Source organism: Lolium rigidum, chromosome 7, assembly GCF_022539505.1.
Source record: "Lolium rigidum isolate FL_2022 chromosome 7, APGP_CSIRO_Lrig_0.1, whole genome shotgun sequence".
In the NCBI taxonomy this organism is placed as follows: domain Eukaryota; kingdom Viridiplantae; phylum Streptophyta; class Magnoliopsida; order Poales; family Poaceae; genus Lolium; species Lolium rigidum.
The window spans coordinates 39,974,265-39,999,105 of NC_061514.1; the positions used below are offsets into that span (position 1 = coordinate 39,974,265).

General features: G+C 43.0%; 2 protein-coding genes and 1 pseudogene across 2 annotated transcripts; 2 read left to right on the forward strand and 1 right to left on the reverse strand.

Annotated features, from left to right (window-relative positions):
- Nucleotides 1–3,106: 3,106 nt before the first annotated feature.
- Nucleotides 3,107–7,996, forward strand: LOC124679424 (probable sulfate transporter 3.3). Its single transcript, XM_047215182.1, has 12 exons — nucleotides 3,107–3,652; nucleotides 3,876–3,924; nucleotides 4,024–4,403; nucleotides 4,490–4,555; nucleotides 5,571–5,684; nucleotides 5,779–5,895; nucleotides 6,024–6,150; nucleotides 6,265–6,551; nucleotides 6,699–6,889; nucleotides 6,970–7,049; nucleotides 7,379–7,455; nucleotides 7,554–7,996. The coding sequence occupies exons 1-12, from the start codon at nucleotides 3,299–3,301 to the stop codon at nucleotides 7,701–7,703; spliced, it is 1,992 nt and encodes a 663-aa protein (XP_047071138.1). The 5' UTR covers nucleotides 3,107–3,298; the 3' UTR covers nucleotides 7,704–7,996.
- On the reverse strand, nucleotides 7,954–10,894 carry LOC124679426 (wall-associated receptor kinase-like 8). Its single transcript, XM_047215183.1, has 3 exons — nucleotides 9,974–10,894; nucleotides 9,687–9,797; nucleotides 7,954–9,310 (listed from the first exon to the last, which is right to left on the reverse strand). The coding sequence occupies exons 1-3, from the start codon at nucleotides 10,845–10,847 to the stop codon at nucleotides 8,109–8,111; spliced, it is 2,187 nt and encodes a 728-aa protein (XP_047071139.1). The 5' UTR covers nucleotides 10,848–10,894; the 3' UTR covers nucleotides 7,954–8,108.
- Nucleotides 10,895–11,948: 1,054 nt separating this feature from the next.
- Nucleotides 11,949–24,841, forward strand: part of LOC124671218 — a 41,602-nt pseudogene continuing 28,709 nt past the window's right edge.

A 24,841-nucleotide genomic window follows, 5' to 3' on the forward strand; every position in this document is an offset into this window, starting at 1 on the left:
TCAAAATCCCAATTCATTCTTCAAGGAGATTCGAATACGAGATACTTCCATAGTGTGGCCAATGGTCGACATAGGAAGAAACGAATTCATTCTCTGACGCAAGATGAGGGTCTGATTGAGGGCCATGAGCAGCTCAAGTCTTACATTACTTCTTACTATAAGGGCTTATTCGGCCCGCCGGAGGAAACATCTATATCCTTAGATGAATCTAGGATTTATGATATCCCTCAGGTATCTCCACAGGAAAACGCTTTTCTCACTAATCCTTACACAGAAGAGGAAGTGAGAAAAACGGTTTTCCAAATGGAGCTTAATAAAGCACCAGGTCCTGATGGATTTCCAGCAGAGTTCTATCAGAACTTCTGGGATCTCATTAAGAATGATCTAATGGGTTTATTCGTTGAGCTACATGCTGGACAGTTGGACCTTTTTCGAATCGACTTTGGGGAGATTATCTTGCTCCCTAAAGTTAATGATGCGGAACGGATCCAACAGTTTAGACCAATTTGTCTTTTAAATGTATGCTTTAATTTTTTTACCAAAGTCGCTACTATTAGACTAAATTCGGTGGCTGATCATGTGGTCCGACCTACTCAGACTGCTTTTATGCAAGGACGATATATCCTAGATGGAGTCGTTACTTTGCATGAAACAATCCATGAGTTGCACCGCAAAAAGTTGAATGGAGTGATCCTAAAAAATCGAATTTGAAAAAGCCTATGATAAAGTCAAATGGTCGTTTCTTCAACAAACACTCCGGATGAAAGGTTTTTCGGAGGAGTGGCGCGCGTTAATTAATAACTTTGTTTTTGGAGGAAGCGTCACCATCAAAGTAAATGATGATGTTGGTCGATACTTTCAAACAAAAAAAGGTTTACGACAAGGTGATCCGTTATCTCCAATGTTATTCAACATTGTTGCGGACATGTTGGCAATTTTAATTGAGCATGCTAAAGTTGATGGTCAAATTGAAGGTGTGGTGCCTCACTTAGTTGATGGAGGCTTATCAATTCTTCAATACGCTGACACAATTCTGTTTATGGATCATGACCTACAAAAAGCTACAAACCTGAAATTAATTTTGTCAGCGTTTGAGCAATTGTCAGGTCTAAAAATAAATTTCCATAAGAGTGAATTTTTTGCTTTGGCGAAGCCCAAGACGAGGCAAACTTATACGCCGAACTTTTCGGCTGTGGGTTAGGCAGCTTTCCGATTAGCTATTTGGGTATGCCGGTTCACCACCAGAGACTCACACTTGCTGAATGGAAACTCGTTGAGAAAAGGCTCCAGAAACGACTTAGTAGTTGGAAGGGTAAATTATTATCTCTCGGTGGAAGATTGGTTCTCATTAACTCAGTACTCACAAATGCAGTACCGTATATGATTTCCTTCTTCCAGCTGCCCAAAGGAATACTACATAGATTGGATTATTTCCGATCTAGGTTCTTTTGGCAAGGAGATAGCGAGAAGAAAAAATACCGGTTGACAAAATGGAGTGTCGTTTGCCGTCCTAAGGATCAAGGTGGACTTGGTGTCCATGATCTAGATGTTAAGAACAGAACTTTGCTAGGAAAATGGCTAGCTAGGTTGTTAACCGAGGATGGGGTTTGGCAGAATATGTTGCGGAGGAAGTATGTTGGCTCAAAAGCAATCTCGCAGGTTGTTTGGAAACCAGGAGATTCGCATTTTTGGGCAGGCATAATGGCAACAAAAAAAATACTTCTTCCCACATGTCTCCTTTTCCATTAGAGATGGGTCTGAGATAAGGTTCTGGGAGGATATTTGGTTGGGAACAACCACTCTTAGTGAACAGTATCCAGCCTTGTTTAATATTGTGAGACATAAACATGATACCATACAGAAGGTTATGGAAACATCACCACCGTCAGTAGCATTCAGGCGTGATCTCATTGGCCCTAGGTTGAACTCTTGGATTGAGTTAATACCGAGATTGGATTCTGTACAACTGCAACAGGGATCAGATGTGTTCCGCTGGAATCTTACAAAAAATGGGGTTTTCTCTGTTGGTTCTATGTACTCCGTCTTAATTGAACCTATTCAACTGGTTTTTAATAATAAATCTATTTGGAAGATGAAGATACCATTAAAAACTAAAGTTTTTGCTTGGTACTTTCGTCGAGGTGTAATTCTTACTAAAGATAATCTTGCAAAGCGTAACTGGCATGGTTGTACTAAGTGTGTTTTCTGCCACGAAGAGGAAACAATAAAACACTTGTTCTTCCAATGCCAATTCGCTAGATCTATATGGTCAATCATTCAGATAGGTTCCACCTTATATCCTCCAAAAAGCGTTGCAAATATATTTGGCAACTGGCTAAATGGAGTAGATGCTAGGTTCAAAGTTCTTATCAGAGTGGGAGCGATGGCAGTTTTATGGTCGCTTTGGCTATGTAGAAATGACAAGGTTTTTGATAATAAAAATTCTTCTCTTATGCAGGTCATTTACCGATGTACGGCGTTGCTCCGTTCATGGTCGTTGCTTCAGCGTTTGGAGGATCGCGACCTATTTACGGAGGTGTCTACACGCTTAGAGGAAACGGCGAAAGACTTTATTACCCAACATGGGTGACTGCATACTAGAAGGATTTTGCCTTCTACAGTCTAGCTTTTTCCTTTTATTTCACATTGTACTCGTGTGATCTCGTTTTTTTGGTTTACTGCACTGGAACTATCAGCGGCTGTGTGCATCCTTGTTATGCAGAGGCCGGGTATAATACTTGATTTGAGTAATAATAAAACGCCCTTTATCGAAAAATGTTGAGTTGAATGACACACATTCATGAAAAAAGAATACTTCCCGATTAACCGAGAAATAGTCACTTTCATACAAAAACGCTAGACTGACATGCATGACATGTATTCGAGAACAGAGGGAGTGTATGTGTCGCTGCAAGCATATACATGAGATCATTTGAATTGCATGGCAAAGCAAAAAGATGGTGTGTATTTCCCCATCACAAGGATGGTGGTGGTATCAAATCTACGGATCCCATCCAGGAGGAAAACTACGGATTTATATGTGCCATTATTGATCGAAGGCCCTACCCCCTCTCATGTCACCCTTGATTCTTCACTCTTTTCCTCTAGTTGCGTACCCCTTTTCTTCTTTTGTAGGTAGCGACTAGGCTCTTCCTACACCTGCCTGCCTCGGAGAGATGCTAGGCCCATCGTATACATATACGGACACACCCGTGCAGCGCAGCGCAGTGGCCTGATCAGCTCAGACGACACTACGTACTAGGTAGAGATAGCTGTTGCACAACCAATAGTCTCTCGCATGGTGGGGATGAGCGGTGCCTATGGCGGCCACAATGGCAGCGAGAGCCGGCAGGCCAAGGGAGCCGTGGTAGTCTCCGCGCCGGAGATGGGGGTGGGGGCGATGGGTGTGGTGCACAAGGTGGCGCCGCCGGCGGCGCAGAGCACGGCGAGCAAGATGAAGGGGAAGGTGAAGGAGACCTTCTTCCCGGATGACCCGTTCCGGAGCTTCAAGGGGCAGCCGCAGCGGGCCAAGTTCGTGCTGGCGGCCAAGTACCTGTTCCCGGTGCTGGAGTGGGCGCCCGGCTACTCCTTGTCCCTCTTCAAGTCCGACCTCATCGCCGGCCTCACCATTGCCAGCCTCGCCATCCCTCAGGCATGCACTACTCAGTACTCACCCACTCAGTAATTTCAAGATGCTCAAGCTGTGATTTTGTTTTACATTTACCGCCGATTTCCGTTCGTAGTTTTCAAACGCATCCAAAAGAAATTTCTAGCTGGTCAGCTGTGCAGCTGTGCTGATTTGGAGCCTTGCGTATATATGACCAATCTCCCACCAACAACCCGTGACCAACCGTGTTCGTATGTGCTCACTGCAGGGCATTAGCTACGCGAAGCTGGCGAACTTGCCTCCGATCATAGGCCTCTGTACGTATATACAAACACTCACACGCCTTCCATTTCTGTCGGTACACATCCACGTGTAGCGTACGATGATCATTGACGTCGTTTTGTACGTATGTGTAGATTCGAGCTTCGTGCCGCCGCTGGTGTACGCGGTGCTGGGCAGCTCCCGGGACCTGGCGGTGGGCCCGGTGTCGATCGCGTCGCTGATCATGGGGTCCATGCTGCGGCAAGCGGTGAGCCCGTCGGCGGAGCCGACCCTGTTCCTGCAGCTGGCCTTCACCTCCACCCTCTTCGCCGGCGTCGTGCAGGCCTCGCTCGGAATCCTCAGGCTGGGCTTCATCATCGACTTCCTGTCCAAGGCGACGCTGGTGGGGTTCATGGCGGGCGCGGCGGTGATCGTGTCGCTGCAGCAGCTCAAGGCGCTGCTGGGCATCGTCCACTTCACCACACAGATGGGCATCGTCCCTGTCATGGCCTCCGTCTTCCAGCACACTAACGAGGTCAGCCATCGATCCCTAGCTTAAACCCTGAATGCCATGTACACCGTGCTCAATCAGCTAACGTAGTAACGTGTGTGTATGTGCAGTGGTCGTGGCAGACGATCCTGATGGGGGCCTGCTTCCTGGTGCTCCTGCTCACGGCCAGACATGTGGTAAGTCCCTCTGCTCGCTCACGCCTACTGTACACTTCTTCATGAATTACACTCTTGTCGTCTACAGTTGACCGTTGTCTACCTATAGCTACACGCAAAATACCAAACTTTTTTCTGCCATCGCTTTAGTTTCCGTCTTCTTCTACGTTGTCCGTATATATACGCCGATCAGTCGGCTAGCCTAGCTTGTCACGGCAGAAAACTCTAGGAACAACTCGAGTAGGTTCCAGCCGATCAACAGATATATTCACGACCATAGGAATCGTCGTGTCGATGATGGGCGATGCATATCTCACCGTCCATGGAAGGATGTGTGCCTCTTACCTCTTCAGGTTGCTCCACGACTCCACGAGCAGTCTTTCTGTTTGTTCATCAATCACCAGGGGAAAAAAGTATCGGCGGTCAATGTCGTATTCAGAAAAGAGACCATAGGAGAAACCAACAAAGTGAGCATCGGAGATTAGTCTCATTCAAACTGGTCAAGTTGGTCATATGCGATGAAGACCCCTGTGACGTTACATCATTTCTTTTCCCCAGCTAGGCTGCTAGTGACACGTTTAGTCAACTGAATCTGCATTCTAGACAACATCTAAACGGCTGAATGACTGAATATACAGCCAACAGGTGCTGACAGAAGTGCAGCTACTAATCTAGGGGAATAGTGGTGTGCCTCTCAAGGCCATATCTAATTTGGTTTTGAGATTATGCCATAGTGATTTAGATTCATCCACAAAACGATCTTATATGTAACAAAAAAGAAGTTGATACAATTCAAGTAATTCTGTAACCTGGAAAGTCTGGTTTCTGTTCTGTACTTTTGCAATTTGATGGCAACCTTTTTAACTCAAAGTATACATATCTGCCATTCTACCTGCTGTGGGTTTGGGTATTCTGAAACTGTCAGAGAAAATTTCAATTTCAGGGCATAATATTAGATTTATTTCCCTTTTCCAACTATTGACTCTAACACCTGCAGCAGTACTGGTTTTCTGACTTTCGTCGCTTATCTATTCAGAGCATCAGATGGCCAAAGTTCTTCTGGATTTCAGCGTGCGCACCCCTAGCATCCGTCATCGTATCCACCCTGCTCGTTTTCCTGTTCAAAGCACAGAACCATGGCATCAGCATCGTAAGAAATCAACAAAAACTGAACAACTGTATTTACCACTCGTATTAATTATGCAACATGATCGCAAATAGATGTCTGCATCTTTTCGCCGCAGATTGGGCAGCTCAAGTGTGGCCTGAACCGCCCCTCGTGGGACAAACTACTCTTCGATCCGACATATCTAGGACTCACCATGAAGACTGGCCTCGTTACCGGAATCATCTCCCTAACGGTATGCTAATCGTCCTACATATGGCATCACATTGCATTTTAAATCAGAGTTAAGCAGCTGTGATCTATTTTTCATAGTCCGCACCACCTGACAATCTGATGTATGTACTGGATTTCAATCTCTGTCAGGAAGGAGTAGCTGTTGGTAGAACCTTTGCTTCACTCAAGGACTACCAGGTGGATGGCAACAAAGAGATGATGGCCATTGGGTTGATGAACGTTGTAGGCTCATGTACATCTTGCTATGTGACAACAGGCAAGCTATATTTCTGGACTAAAACAACCTTTACTATTCTCATGGATTCCTTGTAAAAAACATCGAAGATTGACACCAAGGTAAAAGTATTGATGGATCTCTCATTTTCATCAGGAGCATTCTCTCGCTCTGCTGTGAACCACAATGCCGGCTGCAAGACCGCCATGTCAAACGTGATCATGGCACTAACAGTCATGGTCACACTGTTGTTCCTCATGCCATTGTTCGTCTACACCCCGAATGTTGTTCTTGGAGCAATCATAATTGCTGCCGTCATTGGCCTGATCGACCTCCCTGCTGCATACCACATCTGGAAGATGGACAAGATGGATTTCCTCGTGTGTTTGTGCGCATTTGCTGGTGTCATCTTCATCTCCGTCCAAGAAGGCCTCGCGATTGCGGTAACCACCATAATTATTGCCAAGATAGAACGATTCCATAAAAATAATAATATAATACTGGTTGTGTAAAAGCGATATAATGTTGTTTCTTTAGTATAGGAAGTTGTTAATTTAATTGTTTAGTTACTGGAATTTTCAAATTTGCAGGTTGGTATATCTATATTTAGGGTATTGATGCAAATCACAAGGCCAAGGATGATGATTCAGGGTAACATTACGGGAACTGATATTTACCGGAACCTCCATCAGTATAAGGAGGCTCAAAGAGTTCCTGGATTCTTGATACTGACAGTTGAGGCTCCTATAAACTTTGCAAACACCAACTACCTGAATGAAAGGTAAAAAAACTGCTAATACTAAAACGAAATGCTGAAGCCAAGCTGCAGAACAAGTTGCAATTAAATATTTTCATTTGTAGGACAAAGAGATGGATAGAGGATGAAAGTTCTTCAGGGAATAAACAAACAGAACTCCGTTTCGTAATCTTGGACCTATCAGGTTTGTAAATTCCACGAAAAATCGTTCACTTCACAGTTTAGCATTCTTATTTTTTAAACTCAAGCTCGGTAAACAGTATGTATGTACTTCAGTGTTAACTTTCTACTAGTAGCTGAAAGCATTTTTTTCCGAGTAATTCGATAGCATGTTTGTAACAGATGGCTTTGTAAGAGTACATTTTCCTACCTGGAACTAAGAAATTATTAGATCAGGCCATTCTGCGATTCCTTAAAAATGATTATAGTCATATTTGATGATGATGTTTGTCATAACTTCAGTACTTTCAGTACCATTTTCACTGACACATCATATATTGTTCTTTTCTTCAGCTGTCCCTGCAATTGACACAAGTGGCATAGCGTTCCTCATTGACCTAAAGAAAACAACAGAGAAACGTGGTCTAGAGGTATACTCATAATCATACATATGAAAAGTTAATATTTCTTGTTCACAAGCTGTCTACTTAGTTATGCAGCAAAGTTACCTTTTTTTCTACCTTCACAGCTTGTACTAGTGAATCCAACTGGAGAGGTGATGGAGAAAATACAAAGGGCCAACAATGCCCAAGATCATTTCAGACCGGATTGCCTGTATTTAACAACCGGGGAAGCAATCGCTTCACTTTCTGGATTTGCCAAGATGGCAACACCTTAGAGTGGTTTTGCCAAATGTTATTTTGATCATCTGATCGCAATGCTAAATTAGCATTGCCTTCTATCAGAAGTGCCTACAACAAAGCAGTTCACAAGTTTGTCTGTAGCTATCTTCAGTGCCATTCAAATGTGGTGATGGAAATTAGGTGCTTGAATGTGAAGTATCAACAATATGTACATTCTTGGCAACATGCGTTTCCCGCAAAGTTTTGAACTTCGGTGTTAAGAACTAGATGATTTAACTGTAGAAATTGTAATTGAATTCACTTATTTACTTTCACATACTTGGCTCAACATGCCCCATCAGCATAGGGAAAACGCACATGGTTATAATTCAGACTTCATAACTTTTGGATTTGCAGTATAGCACCCAAATTAATAATACACAAAACTTCAACATGTCAAATCATCTTGGAATTTCAGATGATTGGATGAATTCCTTTTCCAAGCTGTACAGTCTAGTTCCTTCGCCACCTTTGCTTCCCTTGTATGACTGATCATTTATAGCATTCTGGTTCACTCTTGTAATCTGACAACTGAGATGGACCTTTGAGTTCTGCACATCTTCAAGTTTTGTATCCACTTGCCTCATTGTAGGCCTTTCTTCACCTTTTAAACTTAAGCATGATTCTGCGAGTCTTGCAACGACCTCAGCATCTTCAGTCCCTCCCTCCTCAACAATTTGTATATCTAGAATATCTAACAAGCGATTTTCTCTTACAAGAGACACAAAATGTGATGCTAGGCTTGTGCATTCTGACGAATGAGAAGAAAAAACTGATGTCACCCTTGTCAGTAGTTCTGCCAGGATCACACCAAAGCTGTAAACATCGCTCTTCTCTGTGAGCCGACTAGTGTAGTAGTATTCTGGATCAAGGTAACCATAGGTTCCTTGGACAGCTGTAAGTATTCCTGTCTCATCTATTGCAATTGACCTTGAAGCTCCAAAATCTGATACTTTTGCTGTTAAAGTATCAGAAAGAAGTATGTTTGCACATTTGATATCTCTATGGTATACTGATATGGAAGCAGCAGAGTGTAGATATGCAATAGCCCTTGCAGTTTCCAAAGCAATCCTCAACCTATCTTTCCATGACAAAGGATTCTCACTTTTTCCATGGAGATGAAAAGAGAGAGTTCCATTTGATATGAACTCATAAACTAGTAGAGGAACTTCTGTCTCGAGGCAGCAGCCAAAGAGCTTCACCACATTCCTATGGTTTGTTTGTGAAAGTATGACAACCTCATTGATGAACTGGTCAATTTCCCTTTGAATGACAATTTTAGCCTTCTTGATGGCCACAACATGTTGATCAGATAAGATGCCTTTATACACCGTACCATGGCCACCGCCGCCAAGGATGCGATTATGGTCAAATTTGTTGGTTGCCTGATCTAGCTCTTCCAAGCTGAAAATTCTCGTTCTCTCTGCTATATCTTTGTTTGAAGAGATTAGCTGTTGTAGGAGCAGTCCATGGTTTTTCTTAAAGAACTTCTGTCTCAAATTCCTAGCTCTTCGTTGTTTGAGCTTATTGGCGATTTTGGCAACACCCAAAAATGAAAACAGCAGGCCAAAACCGGCACTAATTGCAACTCCGGTGATTAAACCTGCAGAGAAATAAGGATTGATAGTACATGATATGTCCTATGAATTTAAAGTATTCAATCTTCTGTTTTCAACTAAAAGTTTGGAACTACTCAGCTATACTTTGCTTCAGTTCAGCGGCACATTGTTTACTGTTATGAATCACATAATATTCTGTACTATTTTTGTTCTTACGTGTTGCCTTCCATTTCTGAATGGTCAACGGACTGATGCTTTCATTATTAGTACATCTTATTTCAAAGCCAAAGAATGTAGGAGTACACTTTCTATTGTCATAATAGTCTAGTACTACTACACAACAGGTAATTAACATATCTCTGTGGTCCTTAATTACAACTAAGCAAATCCACATATCTAGTGAGAGCGCTGTATTTATACCTGATAGACTCCTGTTACTTTTCTTTGCTGAGCATCGGTATGTCCCTCTCATATTGGTGCAGGTTCCGTGCAGGCATGGATAAACACCTGGCTCCTGGCACTCGTCGATATCTGAAGTAGAGACAAAGGAGTTGAAAAGCTGAGGCGTTTCATACAGCAACCGAACACAGTTTTCGCTTGTTGCATGCACTATTCTATGCGCGGAAATTACCGCTCAATCCTAAAATTCGTTCTAAGCTGATGGGGCCATATTATGACAAATGAAGGACACGTAGAGAAAGAAATACCTTGGCATCCATCGGCAATGTATGGATTTCCTTTATATCCTTGGGTACAGTTACAGCGTATCCGGCCATGATTGCCATCAACATCATAGGTGGTGAAACTGTTTGAGCTTCGGCATCTCGAATTAGAATGCAATGACCACTCTAAAACTGCCGGAACACTACGAATGCCGCAATGTTCACACATGGGAACGGGATCTATCTCAATATTGTTCTGAAATATGGTGAACCAGGCCCGATCCACTATGAATGCAGCTGTATGTTTCGAAGATGTTCCAACTGTATATTTTTGAACGGCCAAATGTGTGACTTGGATACCATATGAAGTTAGTTCCCAGGGTATGGGCGCGCGACAACTGCCAATGCCTGAACATATTGGGCTCTTGGCATTCTCCACGCTGTCCAAACACATGGAGGCGCAGGTGCTGACGTTCCCGACAGCGGTTCCATATGGAATGAGCTGGGCAACGATGTTACACCCGTAGGCCACAAACCAGTTGTATCTGCTTGACACCGTGAAAGGGCTGGTTGCTGGTGGCCCGGACCATGTGCCGTTGAAGTTAGCAGAGGCTGATTGGAAAACATTGCTATCGATCCGCACCGTGCCGTTAGGCAAGGAGATACCAAGCACCTCTATGCCATCACCTAAGAGCAGCTTCGTCCTGTGCTGCTTCTGGCAGGTGAGATTAAAGCCCTCGTGGAAGCAGCCTTGGCCGATGCCGAAAGGGTACGGCACGGCAATGTCGCCGCAGGTTTCCGGGCAGCCGGGCAAAGCTATTGGGCTTGCTGCCAGTGCCCCCGCCACCAGAAGCTGAAACGTGAGTAGTCCGGCGGCGCCAACCAGCCCTCGACGGGAAGAAGAGATCAAAATCATCATCTCAGAACATACTAATTGGAGAATTGAGGATAGCTCCTCTTGCTGAGACTACCAACGGACATATCTTTGGTTTTGTGGGCAACCAGGCAAGGCTGGAGCTGCTAATGTGGCCACTATAAGCTGGAGTGTTAAGGCCACAATACTGGTGCATATCTTTGCTTTTCTGGAAGGAACGGCACTTCCATTGATCTTGTGGCATAATCTTTGGTACCTGGAAGGAAAAGCTGCCTACTTATTGCAGATTCGTGTTTGAAGACTGTATATGCCGTAGGGGACGGGGTAACTGGGTCAGGAAACATCGCTCTCGTTAATCAGAAAGCAAGTGGAAACGAGCGTTGAATAATCAGTGATGTGACAATCTTCTGTATTATTCGGTAACTCATGTCCAACTTGTGTATGCCTATATTTATTTTCGTGGACTGGAAGCACGGCCGGTCAATATGTTGTTCGCTGGGTCGCACCATGTCATCCGGTCCGGGGCATGGAGATGCCACATTGCCCACGCCACGAACAGGTCTGGTGGAAGCAGTCTCACCGCAGTTATCCAGGCAGTGGAAATTTGGAGAGTGGGAGAAAAATGGAAAACTACCTCAGTGGGCTAAAACTCACTTGAGCCTTTCATCGAACATCTCGTCTGCTCGACGTGAACTCGCTTGAGCATTTCATTGAACAGCTGGCCTGCACGGCCAAGAACCCAGATCGAACTAAGGAACTCGTGCATTTAATCTATTGAAGAAAATTATCGAGTCCTTAGGGAGGCGCTCACCATTGATTCCCATCACAGTCCCCAGTGAGCACGAAACACCTCGGGAAGAAGTTAGAAGATGCATACTGCACTGTAAGTGCGCGGCCCCTCTCCAGTCGGCACGGCTGTGCCGGCGGATTCCTAACCGCCGGTTGCCTGCGTAGTCAGCCCTTCGCCGGGCCGGCCTCCGCCCGCGACCAGGCCCAGAGCCGACGAGTCGCACCAGCCGATCAGCGTATGGTTCTGCCGCAGTGCCGCCGCTCCATTTTTTTCCTCCTCTTTGTTGCTTTTTTATAACGTGTTTGGTAACTTTTGACGTGTTTGGTTGGAGACTTGGAGGGAGTTACCATGAGGGAATGAGAATTGGAGCACTGTGGGATGAAAATTCCTTCGTATGGTTGAGGGTAATGTGAATTGAGTAAGGCAGGGGAAAGGGAATTTAACAGATCAACTCCCCTCTTCCCTGGGTACCCTGAGTATCATTCTGCCTGCTGTGGGTTAGGGTATTCTGAAACTGCGAGAAAAAAATCCATTTCCAGAGCCTGTAATTAATTAAATCTATTTCCCTTGTGAAACTATTGATCCTAAAACCTGAACAGCACTGGTTTGTCTGGCTTTCATAGCTTATCTATACAGAGCATCAGATGGCCAAAGTTCTTCTAGAATTCAGCGTCCACACCACTGGCATCCGTCATCGTATCCACCCTGCTCGTTTTCTTGTTCAAAGCACACAACCATGGCATCAACATCGTAATCAGTTATGCAACATGATTGCAAAATACATGTCTGCACTTTTCGCCGCAGATTGGGCAAAGTACTCTTCGATACCGCATATCTAGGTCTAACCATGAAGACCGACCGCGTCACTGGAATCATCCTACATATGGCCTCACGTAGCATTTCAAATTAGAGTTAAGTAGATGCGATTTTTTTTTCTCATAATTAGTGTCTTGTAGAACGTTTGCTTCACTCAAGGACTACCAGGTGGATGGCAACAAAGATATGATGTTCATTGGGTTGATGTACATTGTAGGCTCGTGTACACCATGCTATCTGACTACAGGTAACCTACTAACCTACATTTATGGACCAAAACAACCACCAATGTTCTCTAGCATTCCGTGTAAAAAAATCTAAGATCGACACCAAGATAGAATTAATAGTTGATGTGTCTCTCTCATTTTCATCAGGAGCATTCTCTCACTCTGATGTGAACCACAATGCTGGCTGCAAGACCGCCATGTCAAATGTGATCATGGCACTTGACGGTCATGGTCACTCTGCTTTTCCTCATGCCATTGTTTGTCTACACCCCGAATGGTGTTCTGGGAGCAATCGTAGATGCTGTCGTTACTGGCCTGATCGATCTCCCTCCTGCATACCACATCTGGAAGAAGGAAAAGATGGATTTCCTTGTCTGTTCGTGCGCATTTGCTGGTGTCATCTTCATCTCGGTGCAAGAAGGCCTCGCGATTGCGGTAACCAACATAATTGATACGGATATGTAGTTCTGATCTTGTGTTTGTATGTGAATTTTATATAAAAAGATATAATGTTGGTTATGAAATAAAAACAATACTGATGTTTTTTTGGTAGATGAAGTTGCTAGTTTAATTGGTTGGTTACTGAAATTGTTATCAACTTCGCAGGTTTGTATATCTATATTTAGGGTATTAATGCAAAACACAAGGCTAAGGATGATGATTCAAGGGAACATTACGGGAACCGATATTTACTGAAACGACTAGACCCGGTAGGGTCAAGCCTCTGTGTTATTTAGTGCTAGTCCCTGGATCGAGTCACTAGCACACACAGTTCGAGATGTAATATCACAAAACAAATGTCATAATATATTACATCGCATGATTTAGAAATAAAATAGTATGATACAACTTGCATAGCCAAAGGGCTAGCTCAACATAAAAAGAGTTCAACGGTGGAAAGCAAATAACATAAGGAGTCCCATTTAGTGCCACAGACGAAACATGTTGAGTGGAGACTCGCGACCCTAACATAGTAACATCGTACCTCACTCTTCTTCAAAGAAATCTGGAACATGACAAGTGTATTGGCAAGGTTCAGTAGGGTGGTATCTTGAACACGTTATTAGGGCAAGTGGAAGCTATCAAAATTTTATCCAACTTCTTCATAACTAGTATTAATCTTTCAACTCTACCGGTGCACATGTCAGTAGGTCAGGCCTATAGCCCCATACATTGCCAGTCTTAAAACAACTAAACTATATCATTCTACTGGTGTACATGTCAGTAGGTCAGGTCTAATGCCCCTAGCATGCCACTCATCAATCATCTAACCTCAACATGTCAATAGGTCAGGCTTAATGCCCCTACCATGCCACCCATCAATCATTTAACCTCAACATGTCAATAGGTCAGGCTCAATGCCCCTACCATGCCACTCATCAATCATCTAACCTCAACATGTTCAGTAGGTCAGACCAGATGCCCCTACCGTGCCACTCATAACGTCTACTGAGATCAACATGTCAGTAAGTCAGGCCAAATGTCCTTACCATGCCACTCATACCGTCTACTAAGCTCAACATGTCAGTAAGTCAGGCCAAATGCCCTTAGCATGCCACTCATACCATCTATTAAGCTCAACATGTCAGTAGGTCCGCCAAATGCCCTTACCATGCCACTCATACCGTCTACTAAGCTCAACATGTCAGTAGGTCAGGCTCATTGTCCCTACCATGTCGCATCTTAAATCAACCAAACTCTACCTTTCAAACTAAGACATAGTCATGACACAGTTACCTTTTCCACTCCATCAAAACATGCACAACTAAACAAGCATCAAACAACTGATGGGATTCGTAGCATAGAAAACAAAAAATTTCCTACCGCAAGAACGAAAACACAAGCCAAGATCTAATCTAGTAGATGGTAGCAACGAGAAGATCATGAGACTAACCCTCGAAGATTTCCAAAGCCTAACGAGATTAGATCTCGTGGTGGATGTAGTCGATCACTTGCCGCTTGCAAAAGCGCGTAGAAGATCTTGACCGCTTGCAAAAGCGCGTAGAAGAACTTGACGGTGCCACAATCGGGCAGCACCTCCGTACTCGGTCACACGTACGGTGTTGATGAAGACGACGTCCTCCTCCCCGTTCCAGCGGGCAGCGGATGTAGTAGATCCTCCTCGGAATCCCGCCAGCATGACGGCGTGGTGACGGTGGTGGTGGAGATCTCCGGCAGGGCTTCGCCACAAGCGCTGCGGGAGAAGAAGGAGGAGGGAATAGCTAGGGTTTGGGCGCAGGGTGGTGCTGCGACTTGGGGAGCTAGGGCTGCGACTTGTGGTTCCCTTGGGGTGCCCCTTGGCCTCTTTAAATAGGTGGCCAAGCCCCTTGGGTCGTCCAAAAACCTGCCCCCAAGTTTGACTGAGTTCCGATAGGTTTCCGGTTCGAAAACCTAGTCCTACTCGGACTCTTTTGCCAATTCCGAAATTGCATTAAGGAAAGACTCCTTTTCCCTTAAGGCAACGTGGTTGCACCTATTATGGAACCCTCCGGACTTCCTTAGACATTCCGGGTCGTTCCGGACACTTCCGGAACCTTCCATAATATTCCGGACTATTCCGGTCCTTCTAGAACCTTCTAGAAGCTCCGGTCAAAACACCAGACTTTTTCCGAACCACGGAAAATGACTTCCCATATATGAATCTTATTCTCCGGACCATTCCGAACCTCCTCGTGATGTCTCGGATCCCATACGAGACTCCGAACAACATTCGAGCTCCATTCCATATTCCATATCTACTTAAAACGACATCAAACCTTAAGTGTGTCACCCTACGGTTCGAGAACTATGCGGACATGGTTGAGACTTCTCTCCGACCAATAACCAATAGCGGGATCCGGAGATCCATAATGGCTCCCACATATTCAACGATAACTTAGTGATCGATTGAACCATTTACATACGATACTCGATTCCCTTTGTCACGCGATATTTTACTTGTCCGAGGTTTGATCATCGGTATCTCTATACCTCGTTCAACCTCGTCTCATGACAAGTACTCTTTACTCGTACCGTGGTATGTGGTCTCTTATGAACCATTCATATGCTTGCAAGCTAATTAGACGACATTCCACCGAGAGGGCCCGAGTATATCTATCCGTCATCGGGATGGACAAATCCCACTTGTTGATCCATATGCCTCAACTCATACTTTCCGAATACCTAATCCCACCTTTATAACCACCCATTTACGCAGGTGGCGTTTGATGTAATCAAAGTACCCTTCCGGCATAAGTGATTTACATGATCTCATGGTCGAAAGGACTTGGTAACTATGTATCGAAAGCTTATAGCAAATGAACTTAATGACGTGATCTTATGCTACGCTTAATTGGGTGTGTCCATTACATCATTCACATAATGACATAACCTTGTTATTAATAACATCCAATGTTCATGATCATGAAACTATGATCATCTATTAATCAACAAGCTAGTTATACAAGAGGCTTACTAGGGACTCCTTGTTGTTTACATAACACACATGTATCAATGTTCCGGTTAATACAATTATAGCATGGTATGTAAACATTATCATAAACACAAAGATATATTATAATAACCATTTTATTATTGCCTCTTGGGCATATCTCCAACAGTCTCCCACTTGCACTAGAGTCAATAATCTAGTTTACATTTGTAAAGATATAACACCTTGGCCTTTACGGTGTTTTATCATGTTTCGCCTACGGGAGAGGTTTTAGTCTACGGATCTGACATGCTCAGAAACGTATGTATTTTGCAATTCATTTGCGTCTCAACGCATCACTCATTTTCCAAATGAGTCGGCATATATGCTTAGTCCTCTAGTGGAACCTTAATTCCGCGGTCTGAAATATTTCACTAATATTGTCACACACAATATAGCTTCAAAGTTCTGACACTATCGGAACTACACCAAGTTCTCAAAGAACTTTTTGACTTAACATCTTTAGTCATTGTCATAACAATGACATACTCTGCCTTCGTTTGTAGAATCCGTCACAATATTTAGAACTCTTCTAAATCTAGCATTGTACTACCTTTTTAATAACACTTAGCCTAATTGAGATCTGAAATTAATTCTTATATGTGACCAAACAAGTATCGGTGCAACACCTTACAGCGATTTGTTTGTCATTACCCCATATAAAACTATATATATATATATATCCTTGGTTCTTCTGAAGCACACAGGGATATTCTTACTGTTTGTCCAATGATTATCACATGAATCATTCTGGTATATGCTCCTAACCTTTTAGAGCACAAGACATCTGATTTTGTACATATTATTTGTGATCCAAAATCACTCATGTGTTTTTACTCATCGAGTGTCAAATACACTCAAGTCTTGTTAAACCTTTGTATGCAAAGAACACCTTCTTAATATTTATATATTGAACTACTTCAATATCCATTCTATGTACTTTGACTTAAACTTATTATGTGTTTTAATCTATCTTCATAGATCTTGACACTAAATATGTTTCAGTCCATATCCTTTCATTGAAGTTAATTCTCAATGAAACCTTTTTAATCAATTATATAATTACACTATTTATAATCAACGATATGTCAGCTACATAAAGTATTACAAATATGTCTCAGCGCTCCCACTTAATTTCTTGCAAATGCAAGCACCTTCATCGTTTCTGATGAAATCAAAACTCTTTGACTATTTCATCCGGTGAAGATTCCAACTCCGCAATACTCACTTTATCCAATTGAAGTTCGTATTCCTATCTAGTATTCTACGGACTAGCAAAACTCTTGGTTGTATCTTGTATACACCTTTAATACACACTTCTGTTAAGTAATATATTTTGCCATCCTACTAACATATCTCATAAAAAAAATGTAGCGATTACTAGAATAATCCACGTGGACTATAAGCATTGCTACGGAAGATCTAATCTTATCGTACTCAACTCTTTGAACTTTGTCGTAAACAACTTTTCGACAAGTCGAGCTTCTTTAAGGATATTACATCCAAGTCCATCAATTTTATAGATCCATTTACTTTCAAAAAGTATTCATCTATCTTGGATTTCATGGCGTATAGCCATTTTAACAGAGTCAGGGCCCATCATAACTTCTTTGTTTGTAGTTGGTTTATTATTGTTCAAAATCAATCCTTTGTTCACAAATCATTTATTTGATCACAAAGTAAACCATACCTACAAGGTTCAATATGTACTTCGATCTCCATGGCTAAAACACTTTGTAGTCATGGCAGCCATGATCGTCGTGGCCGCTTCCGGAACCAATTCCGATGTTGCGCTACTCTGATCATTATGCTCAGGTTCATAAACCTTATCAAGTTGTATTGTCCTCCCACTCAAAAACTTAGCTAGAAAACAATTTCTTGGAAATAAGCAAGTAACATTAACAAACACTTTTGTCTTTTACTTCATAGTGGAAAGAATTCCCAATTAATCCTTTGGGATAACCAACAAAGACATTCATCCGATTTTGGTTGTAAACTTATTTACTTATGCTATGCATACCAAAGTTTAAGAAAGGACTATTAGGGTTCATACCTATATATGCCATAACTCGTATGGTGTCATTTCAACGGATCATGATGACGCTCTATTCAGTGTAAAAGCGGTAGTCACTAAAGCATAATCCACAAAAATATAATGGCATCAATATTTTATATCATCATTGACCCAACAAGGTTTGGATACATCTCTCGGATACTCCATCATCACTATGATACTCCAAGAAACGTGAGTTATAGAACAATTTCATAACTCTCTCAGATGTTCGCTAAAAACTCGTAATTCAAATATTTCCACTATGATCCAATCATAGATATTTGACTTTTCTATTACGATGATTTCCACTTCATGCCGAAATTTATTTGAAGCCATTCAAATGTTTCAAACTTCTTTCTTATCGAATATATCCACATATATATACTCAATTCATTGTTGGAAGTTTTCATGAAGTAGAAGAATCTCCCGCACACAACTATGTCCAGTGAACCACATACATCATCATGTATGTTTCCACTAAGTCAGTTGCCCGTTCAACTCTTGGCCTATGAACGGTATTTAAGTCATTATCTTTTAGAAAAGATTTGCAAGCGCCAAATGATTCAAAAATCAAATGACTCCAAAAATCCATTTGCATGGAGTTCCTTCATGCGTTCCTCTCTAACATGACCTAAATGGCGGTTCCACAAATAAGTGGAATTCAAATCATTTGCCTTATGGCATTTTAGCGTCAGTGTTATGTATGTGTGTTTCACCATTAAGATTTATAATAACTTATCCATCGTACATGGAGTAATGTCATAATTTTAACAACTCATTGTTTTCATTTGACCAGAGCAAAATAACAATTATTAAGTTCTTTATTATAAATTCTGAGGGCTAGGTAGAATGCCAACGACAAACATAATAACACTTTATTATGTTCCATACGTGCATTATTACCATATTCCTTATCAGTCACTTAGGCCATCGTATTCTTGTATTGCGTTGTATTGTATGACATCTCATACCAACCAATCTAGTACTAATACCCAAGAATTTCATTATGTGACCAAATAAGGAATACATCCATAACATGTATATACACCTGAGCTAGACTTTCTAGTCTTTTCTTTCTTTCTGCCAAAATATCTTTTGTAGTTTCTCTTTTAGCTCTCCTCATTATTCAGAAAAACACTTCAACATCAATAACTTCTAGGTTTGTCGGTCAAATACCAATAACCTTGAGGTTCTTATTTTGAAGTTGATCATCATATGACAAGTGTTCTGGATTTCACTATTAGTAACTTTGTAATATGATGAACAACTTCACTCATAATTTTATCCATCATATCATGACGACTTTCCGAGACCATGTCTGTACATGCTAGGCTCGTAAAGTTTAACCTTAGTATTCGCATGTGCAAATGTGAACACCCGGATTTTTAAGTCCGGATGCCTATTATACCATTCATCGCAATCCCAGGAATAATGTTGTTGCGAGATATAATAGCGAAGTATCACAGTCATTATTTATTACAACTCAATAAGTCTTACAACTTGAATCACATGATCCATATTACACAAATAGTTGATCTATTGATCAACGAACAAACACAAGTTTAATGCGGGAGCGTAAAGATAAGGGGACTCTGTAGTCCACAGGCCAACGCTTGACGTCAGAAAGCTCCTAGTTATCATAGGCGTCCTGCTGGTCATCTTCACGATAGTTCTGTTCATCATCGTACTCTGGCCATTTGAATAGCCAGGGACAAAGCCGTAAGTACTTCAAGTACTTGCAAACTAATACCAATGTAAAATGCTAGTTCTTGGAGTTAAACTCTATTTCTACTTGCATAAGCCATATTTTAGTTTATGAGTGGTGAGGCATGTACTAGCTACTCAAGTGGGAACATTAGTGTCATTCCCACACCAGGATTGTCATTCTACCAAGTCACCCAGTCACCATTCATATTCATGAAAGTTTTTAAAAGACTGACACAGGAATTCGTATGGCCTTTCCAATTGTCCGTAACCGGGGACACGGCTATTCGAATAGATTGACACTCTGCAGAGGTTGCACACTTGTGCCACAACATTTGATTGCATCCGTCGGAATAACTCCGAGTCACCGTAACACAGTACGCGGATCATCAACCTTAACCTTTCACTTATAAACCCTAGTATGAGCACCTCTCCCCATGAGCTTGGCCTCCCAGTGAAAACCAACTCGTTAACCCGGGAACCGCACGAGGCTTGGCCGTACCATTTCACCTCAATTCACATCTTTCTCAACAACGGAGGCAGCCTCAGCGTAACCCCTATGATGTGTGTTCAGAGGGAACCCATACTAAGATGTATAAACTTCCAGTTAAGCCCTACCCATAATCAGGTATTGTGGGGGTACTTATATTTGGAAAGGTATCGCATTCAAACCAGTATCAGGGTTTTATCAAAAATCACTATCTTCTCTTGGTCACATTCAACCTCACAACTATCAATGGGTTTTTATCAAAAATCACCATCTTCTCTTGATCACATTCCACTTCAAAACTTTCAATGGAATGCCTCACCATTCCAAGGTTTCAATTTCATCAAGTCATATGTTCCCATCTAAAGTAGTCAAGTTTTAGTACTTTAGCACTAGCACTAATCATGAGGGGTGCTACATTGCTTTGCTCTCTAGAAGGCTAACTTTACTAATTTACTAATCAGATTCTCTAAACCAATTTTAATTCATTCTTTGAAAACACAACAAGTAAAACTTGTATGGGGTAAAATAACAACTAGACTTGTATGAAGGAAAGTAAGAATCATGGTGCCTTGCTCAAGGTGAGCTTTGCACTTTACAAGAATATTATCTTGCCTTGGTAGTTCTCAGGGTTCTCTTCTTCCTCTTCTTGGTAGAATTCTCCTTCCTCTTGGTAGTTTCCGGTGCTAGCGTCTAAATTAAATACAAGGTATAATCACTAAACACACTCCAAGTCTATGCTAAGCACATCATTATCTCACACAAGCTATGCTAAGCACACTCATAAAATAATTAGGTGCATTGGTTGTCTTTATTAAAGAAAATAATTTCCTCTCATTACATATGTAATTAATAGTATTCATTTAGTTCTTGAAGAAATAATTTCCTCTTATTGAAATCTTCTTAAGATTTAACTTCTCAAATAATCATATATGAAATCCTATTGACCTAAGTCAAGTATTCATCATCATTATTTGAGAAAATGATTTAAATGAGGTAGATCACCTCATACTATTTTATAGTTCCTACAATGGTTTAAATCTCCAAATATTCATATAGGAGTGTTTGGACCAGGGGTACAAACATCTCATGAACTCATTTGGGACAAGATTTAAATGAAGGGAAATCCTCCATATGATTTACATAATAATTTTGGGACAATTTCACTTAATAAACTAGCCATATTGTCCATTATTTAATCTATGGCATGATCATGCAAAGTGACCACACCATTTTATTGCATAATCAATTAGTGTAAGTCATTAGTGAGCTACCAGAGTTGGAATTATTCAAATATCTATTTTAGTTGATTTTTAATAATTATTCTAAGGCAGTAAAAGTCCCTGTCTTGTTTATTTTCCATTTTAAATCTATAATAGATCTAGGGTTCAAACCAGGGGCAGTGTGTAGATCATTTCCTAAGCTTTCTAAATATATAAAGTTTGTTAAATTTGGCCAAGCCAAACAGTTTCTATGAATTTTCAAAGTTGGGTCCAGTATTGAATTCAAACAAAATTGATTAAACGAAATTTGAATTAATTAGGCCGGCGGGAACACTAACTGGGCCAGATTCAAAACGAAACGGCCCAACCTAGCCCAGTCCAGCCCAACCACGGTCCACAGACACGCGGCGCGCTGACAGGGTGGGGTCCGCTCGTCAGCGACGTTTTATCACCGAAACGGTATGGGCTGCTGCGGCGCGTTGGATTAGAATCCAATCCAACGGCCAAGGTTCATCGTCACGACGGCGAGAGAGGAGTTCGCCGGCGACTCAGGTAGGGGGTCGGAGAGCTCACCGTGGCTCCAGCTAGGGTTGGCAGTGGGCTCGACGAAGGTGTAGACGACGGCGATGCAGCCTGTAGCAGTGGCGTCGTCAGGGGCGGCTCCAATCAACGGCGATTTCACCAGGGCTTCCGCGGCTCCGACCGCTCGATTGAGCTTGCTCCGGCGACGATTGAGGTGGCTAGCAGTGCTGGGCGAGCGGTGGTGAGTGGTGGTCATGGTGGTGTGCTTGGTTGGGTCCGGGAGTGCTCTATTTATAGGAGCGTGAGGGTGCCGTGGGTGCTGCGGCAAGTCGTCGTGGGCGCGGCGTCTCCGGCGAGCTAGAGGGCTAGGTGGTGACGCAGCGACGATCGGGAGGGTACGGCGAATCCGCGAGCGTCCATGGCGAGTTAAGGCGAGGTGTACGGTGGTCGGGCGCTTGCTCGTACTGGCGCGGCCGTGGCGGGCGCGTTCGTCCTCTCCGGCGACGGTAGGGGCTAGGGGGTGACGGGAGCATGTCCTGCGAGCTCCGCGTGGCGAGAGAGGTACCAGGGCGCACGGAGGTGGTCGGGGTACGGCGGTGTACTGCGGGCGCCGCGTGGCCATGTCGCGCGCATCCGTGCACGGGTGACGTCGCCATGCCGTTGGCGGCGTACCTGAAGCGTACTGGGCGCGGCAATGGCGGGTCGTGGCGTCGTCCTCTCGTTCAACGGCGAGTACGGGCGATCTCCTGAGATCATGGGCGACGTGTTTGGCAAGGTCGCTCGGGCTAGGAAGGCAAGGAGAGAGGGGTGGCTGTCGTGGTGCGACATGGCCGGCATGGCCATGGCCTGCCATGCTTGAGCCGTGTCCATGGGGTTTTTATGCATGGGCTAGGTGTAGGGTTGTCCCCTGGTCAAGGCTAGGGCTTGTGGTGGCCAAGATTGGGTCTGGTTTGATCAATTTCAAAAATATGTTGATCTTGTTTGTGTTAAAAAGTCCCTACTTTGCTTGATCCTAGCTCTTGATCCAAGATGAAACTGGTATGGTCCCTTTTACCAAAGTTGTTCATTTTGTTGTGTACTTGGATGACATGCAAAGAGTTGGAGGTGTTTAGTTTAGAAATTTTGAAATAGAGAGACTCAAAGTGGTGACCAGATTGTAATTGTCAAAAATGACCATTATCTTATGTGAGCATATTTTAATTCTTGGCTTTGATTTAATTTGTGTTTCTTTGATTCTCAAAGTGGTAATAACTATTTAATATCATATTACACTAATGGTGAAGACCAATTGGGTCTAGGGTCAAAATTTATAAAAATATCATGTGTCATATGTTAGGGTTTTTAGGGTTTTCTTCTTATTTGATTTCTTTCTCTTTTTTATTTATTTGTTTGGTGATCCTCATTGGTTCACTCTAGGGTGGTGGAGTTTATCAAATACACAAAATAACACTCATCATGGCATAGCACTCAAAATGCACAAGTCCTATGCAGGGTACTATATGAAATTTGAAAAGTTTTTGTTAGTTCTCAAATTTGGATAATTGAGTTTGTTCTTCTCCTTTATTTGAAATTTGAGGTGTTACAAACCCTTCCCCCTTACAAAAGATCTCGTCCCGAGATCTAGAAGAAAAACAGTCTAGAGGTTGAAGAGATCTGGGTACTCCTTCTTCATATCTTCTTCTCGTTCCCAGGTGGCTTCATCTTCTGTATGATTGCTCCACTGTATCTTCAGAAACTTGATGCTTCGGGTGCGAGTGGTTCTGTATGCCTCTTCCAGGATGCGAATAGGCACTTCGCGGTAGGTAAGATCATGGTTGATATCCACCGAACGGTGGTCGATATTCTTGAATACCTCGGTCTTCTCTGGCACTTCTAAGCACTTCCGGAGGAGTGAGATGTGGAACACGTTGTGCACAGCCGTCATTTCTTCTGGTAGTTCCAGTTGATAAGAGACTTCTCCTCGGCGGCTGAGGACTTTGAAAGGTCCGACATACCGGGGTGCAAGCTTCCCTTTGAGTTGGAAACGCTGCATTCCCTTCAAGGGTGACACTTTGAGATAGACGAAATCTCCGACCTCAAAGGTTATCTCTCGGCGTCTCTTGTCGGCGTAGCTCTTCTGGCGGGACTGAGCGGTCTTGAGGTACTCTCGGATCTTGTGCACCTTCTCTTCTGCTTCTCGAAGCACATCAGGTCCAAAGACTTGGCTCTCTCCGACTTCGGACCAATTCAGGGGGGTACGACATTTCCTTCCGTACAGGGCTTCGAAGGGGGCCATCTGTAGACTGGCTTGGTAGCTGTTGTTGTAGGAGAATTCTGCGTAGGGCAAACAGTCCTCCCACTTTGATCCATATTCAAGGACGCAGGCTCTCAGCATGTCCTCCAATATCTGGTTGACTCTCTCGGTCTGTCCATCAGTCTGCGGGTGATAGGCAGTGCTGAAATTCAGACGAGTTCCTAATCCTTCATGCACCTTCTGCCAGAATCTTGAGGTGAATTGTGAACCTCTATCTGACACAATGGACTTCGGTGTTCCGTGCAGTGCGACTATTCTAGAGATGTACAGCTCCGCTAACTTTGGGCCTTGGTAGGTTGTCTTGACAGCAATGAAGTGGGCTACCTTGGTCAATCTATCAACAACTACCCAGATGGAATCGTTTCCTTTGCTGGATTTGGGCAACCCGGTGACAAAGTCCATTCCTACGGAGTCCCACTTCCATTCGGGAATCTGTAGTGGCTGCAGCAGTCCTG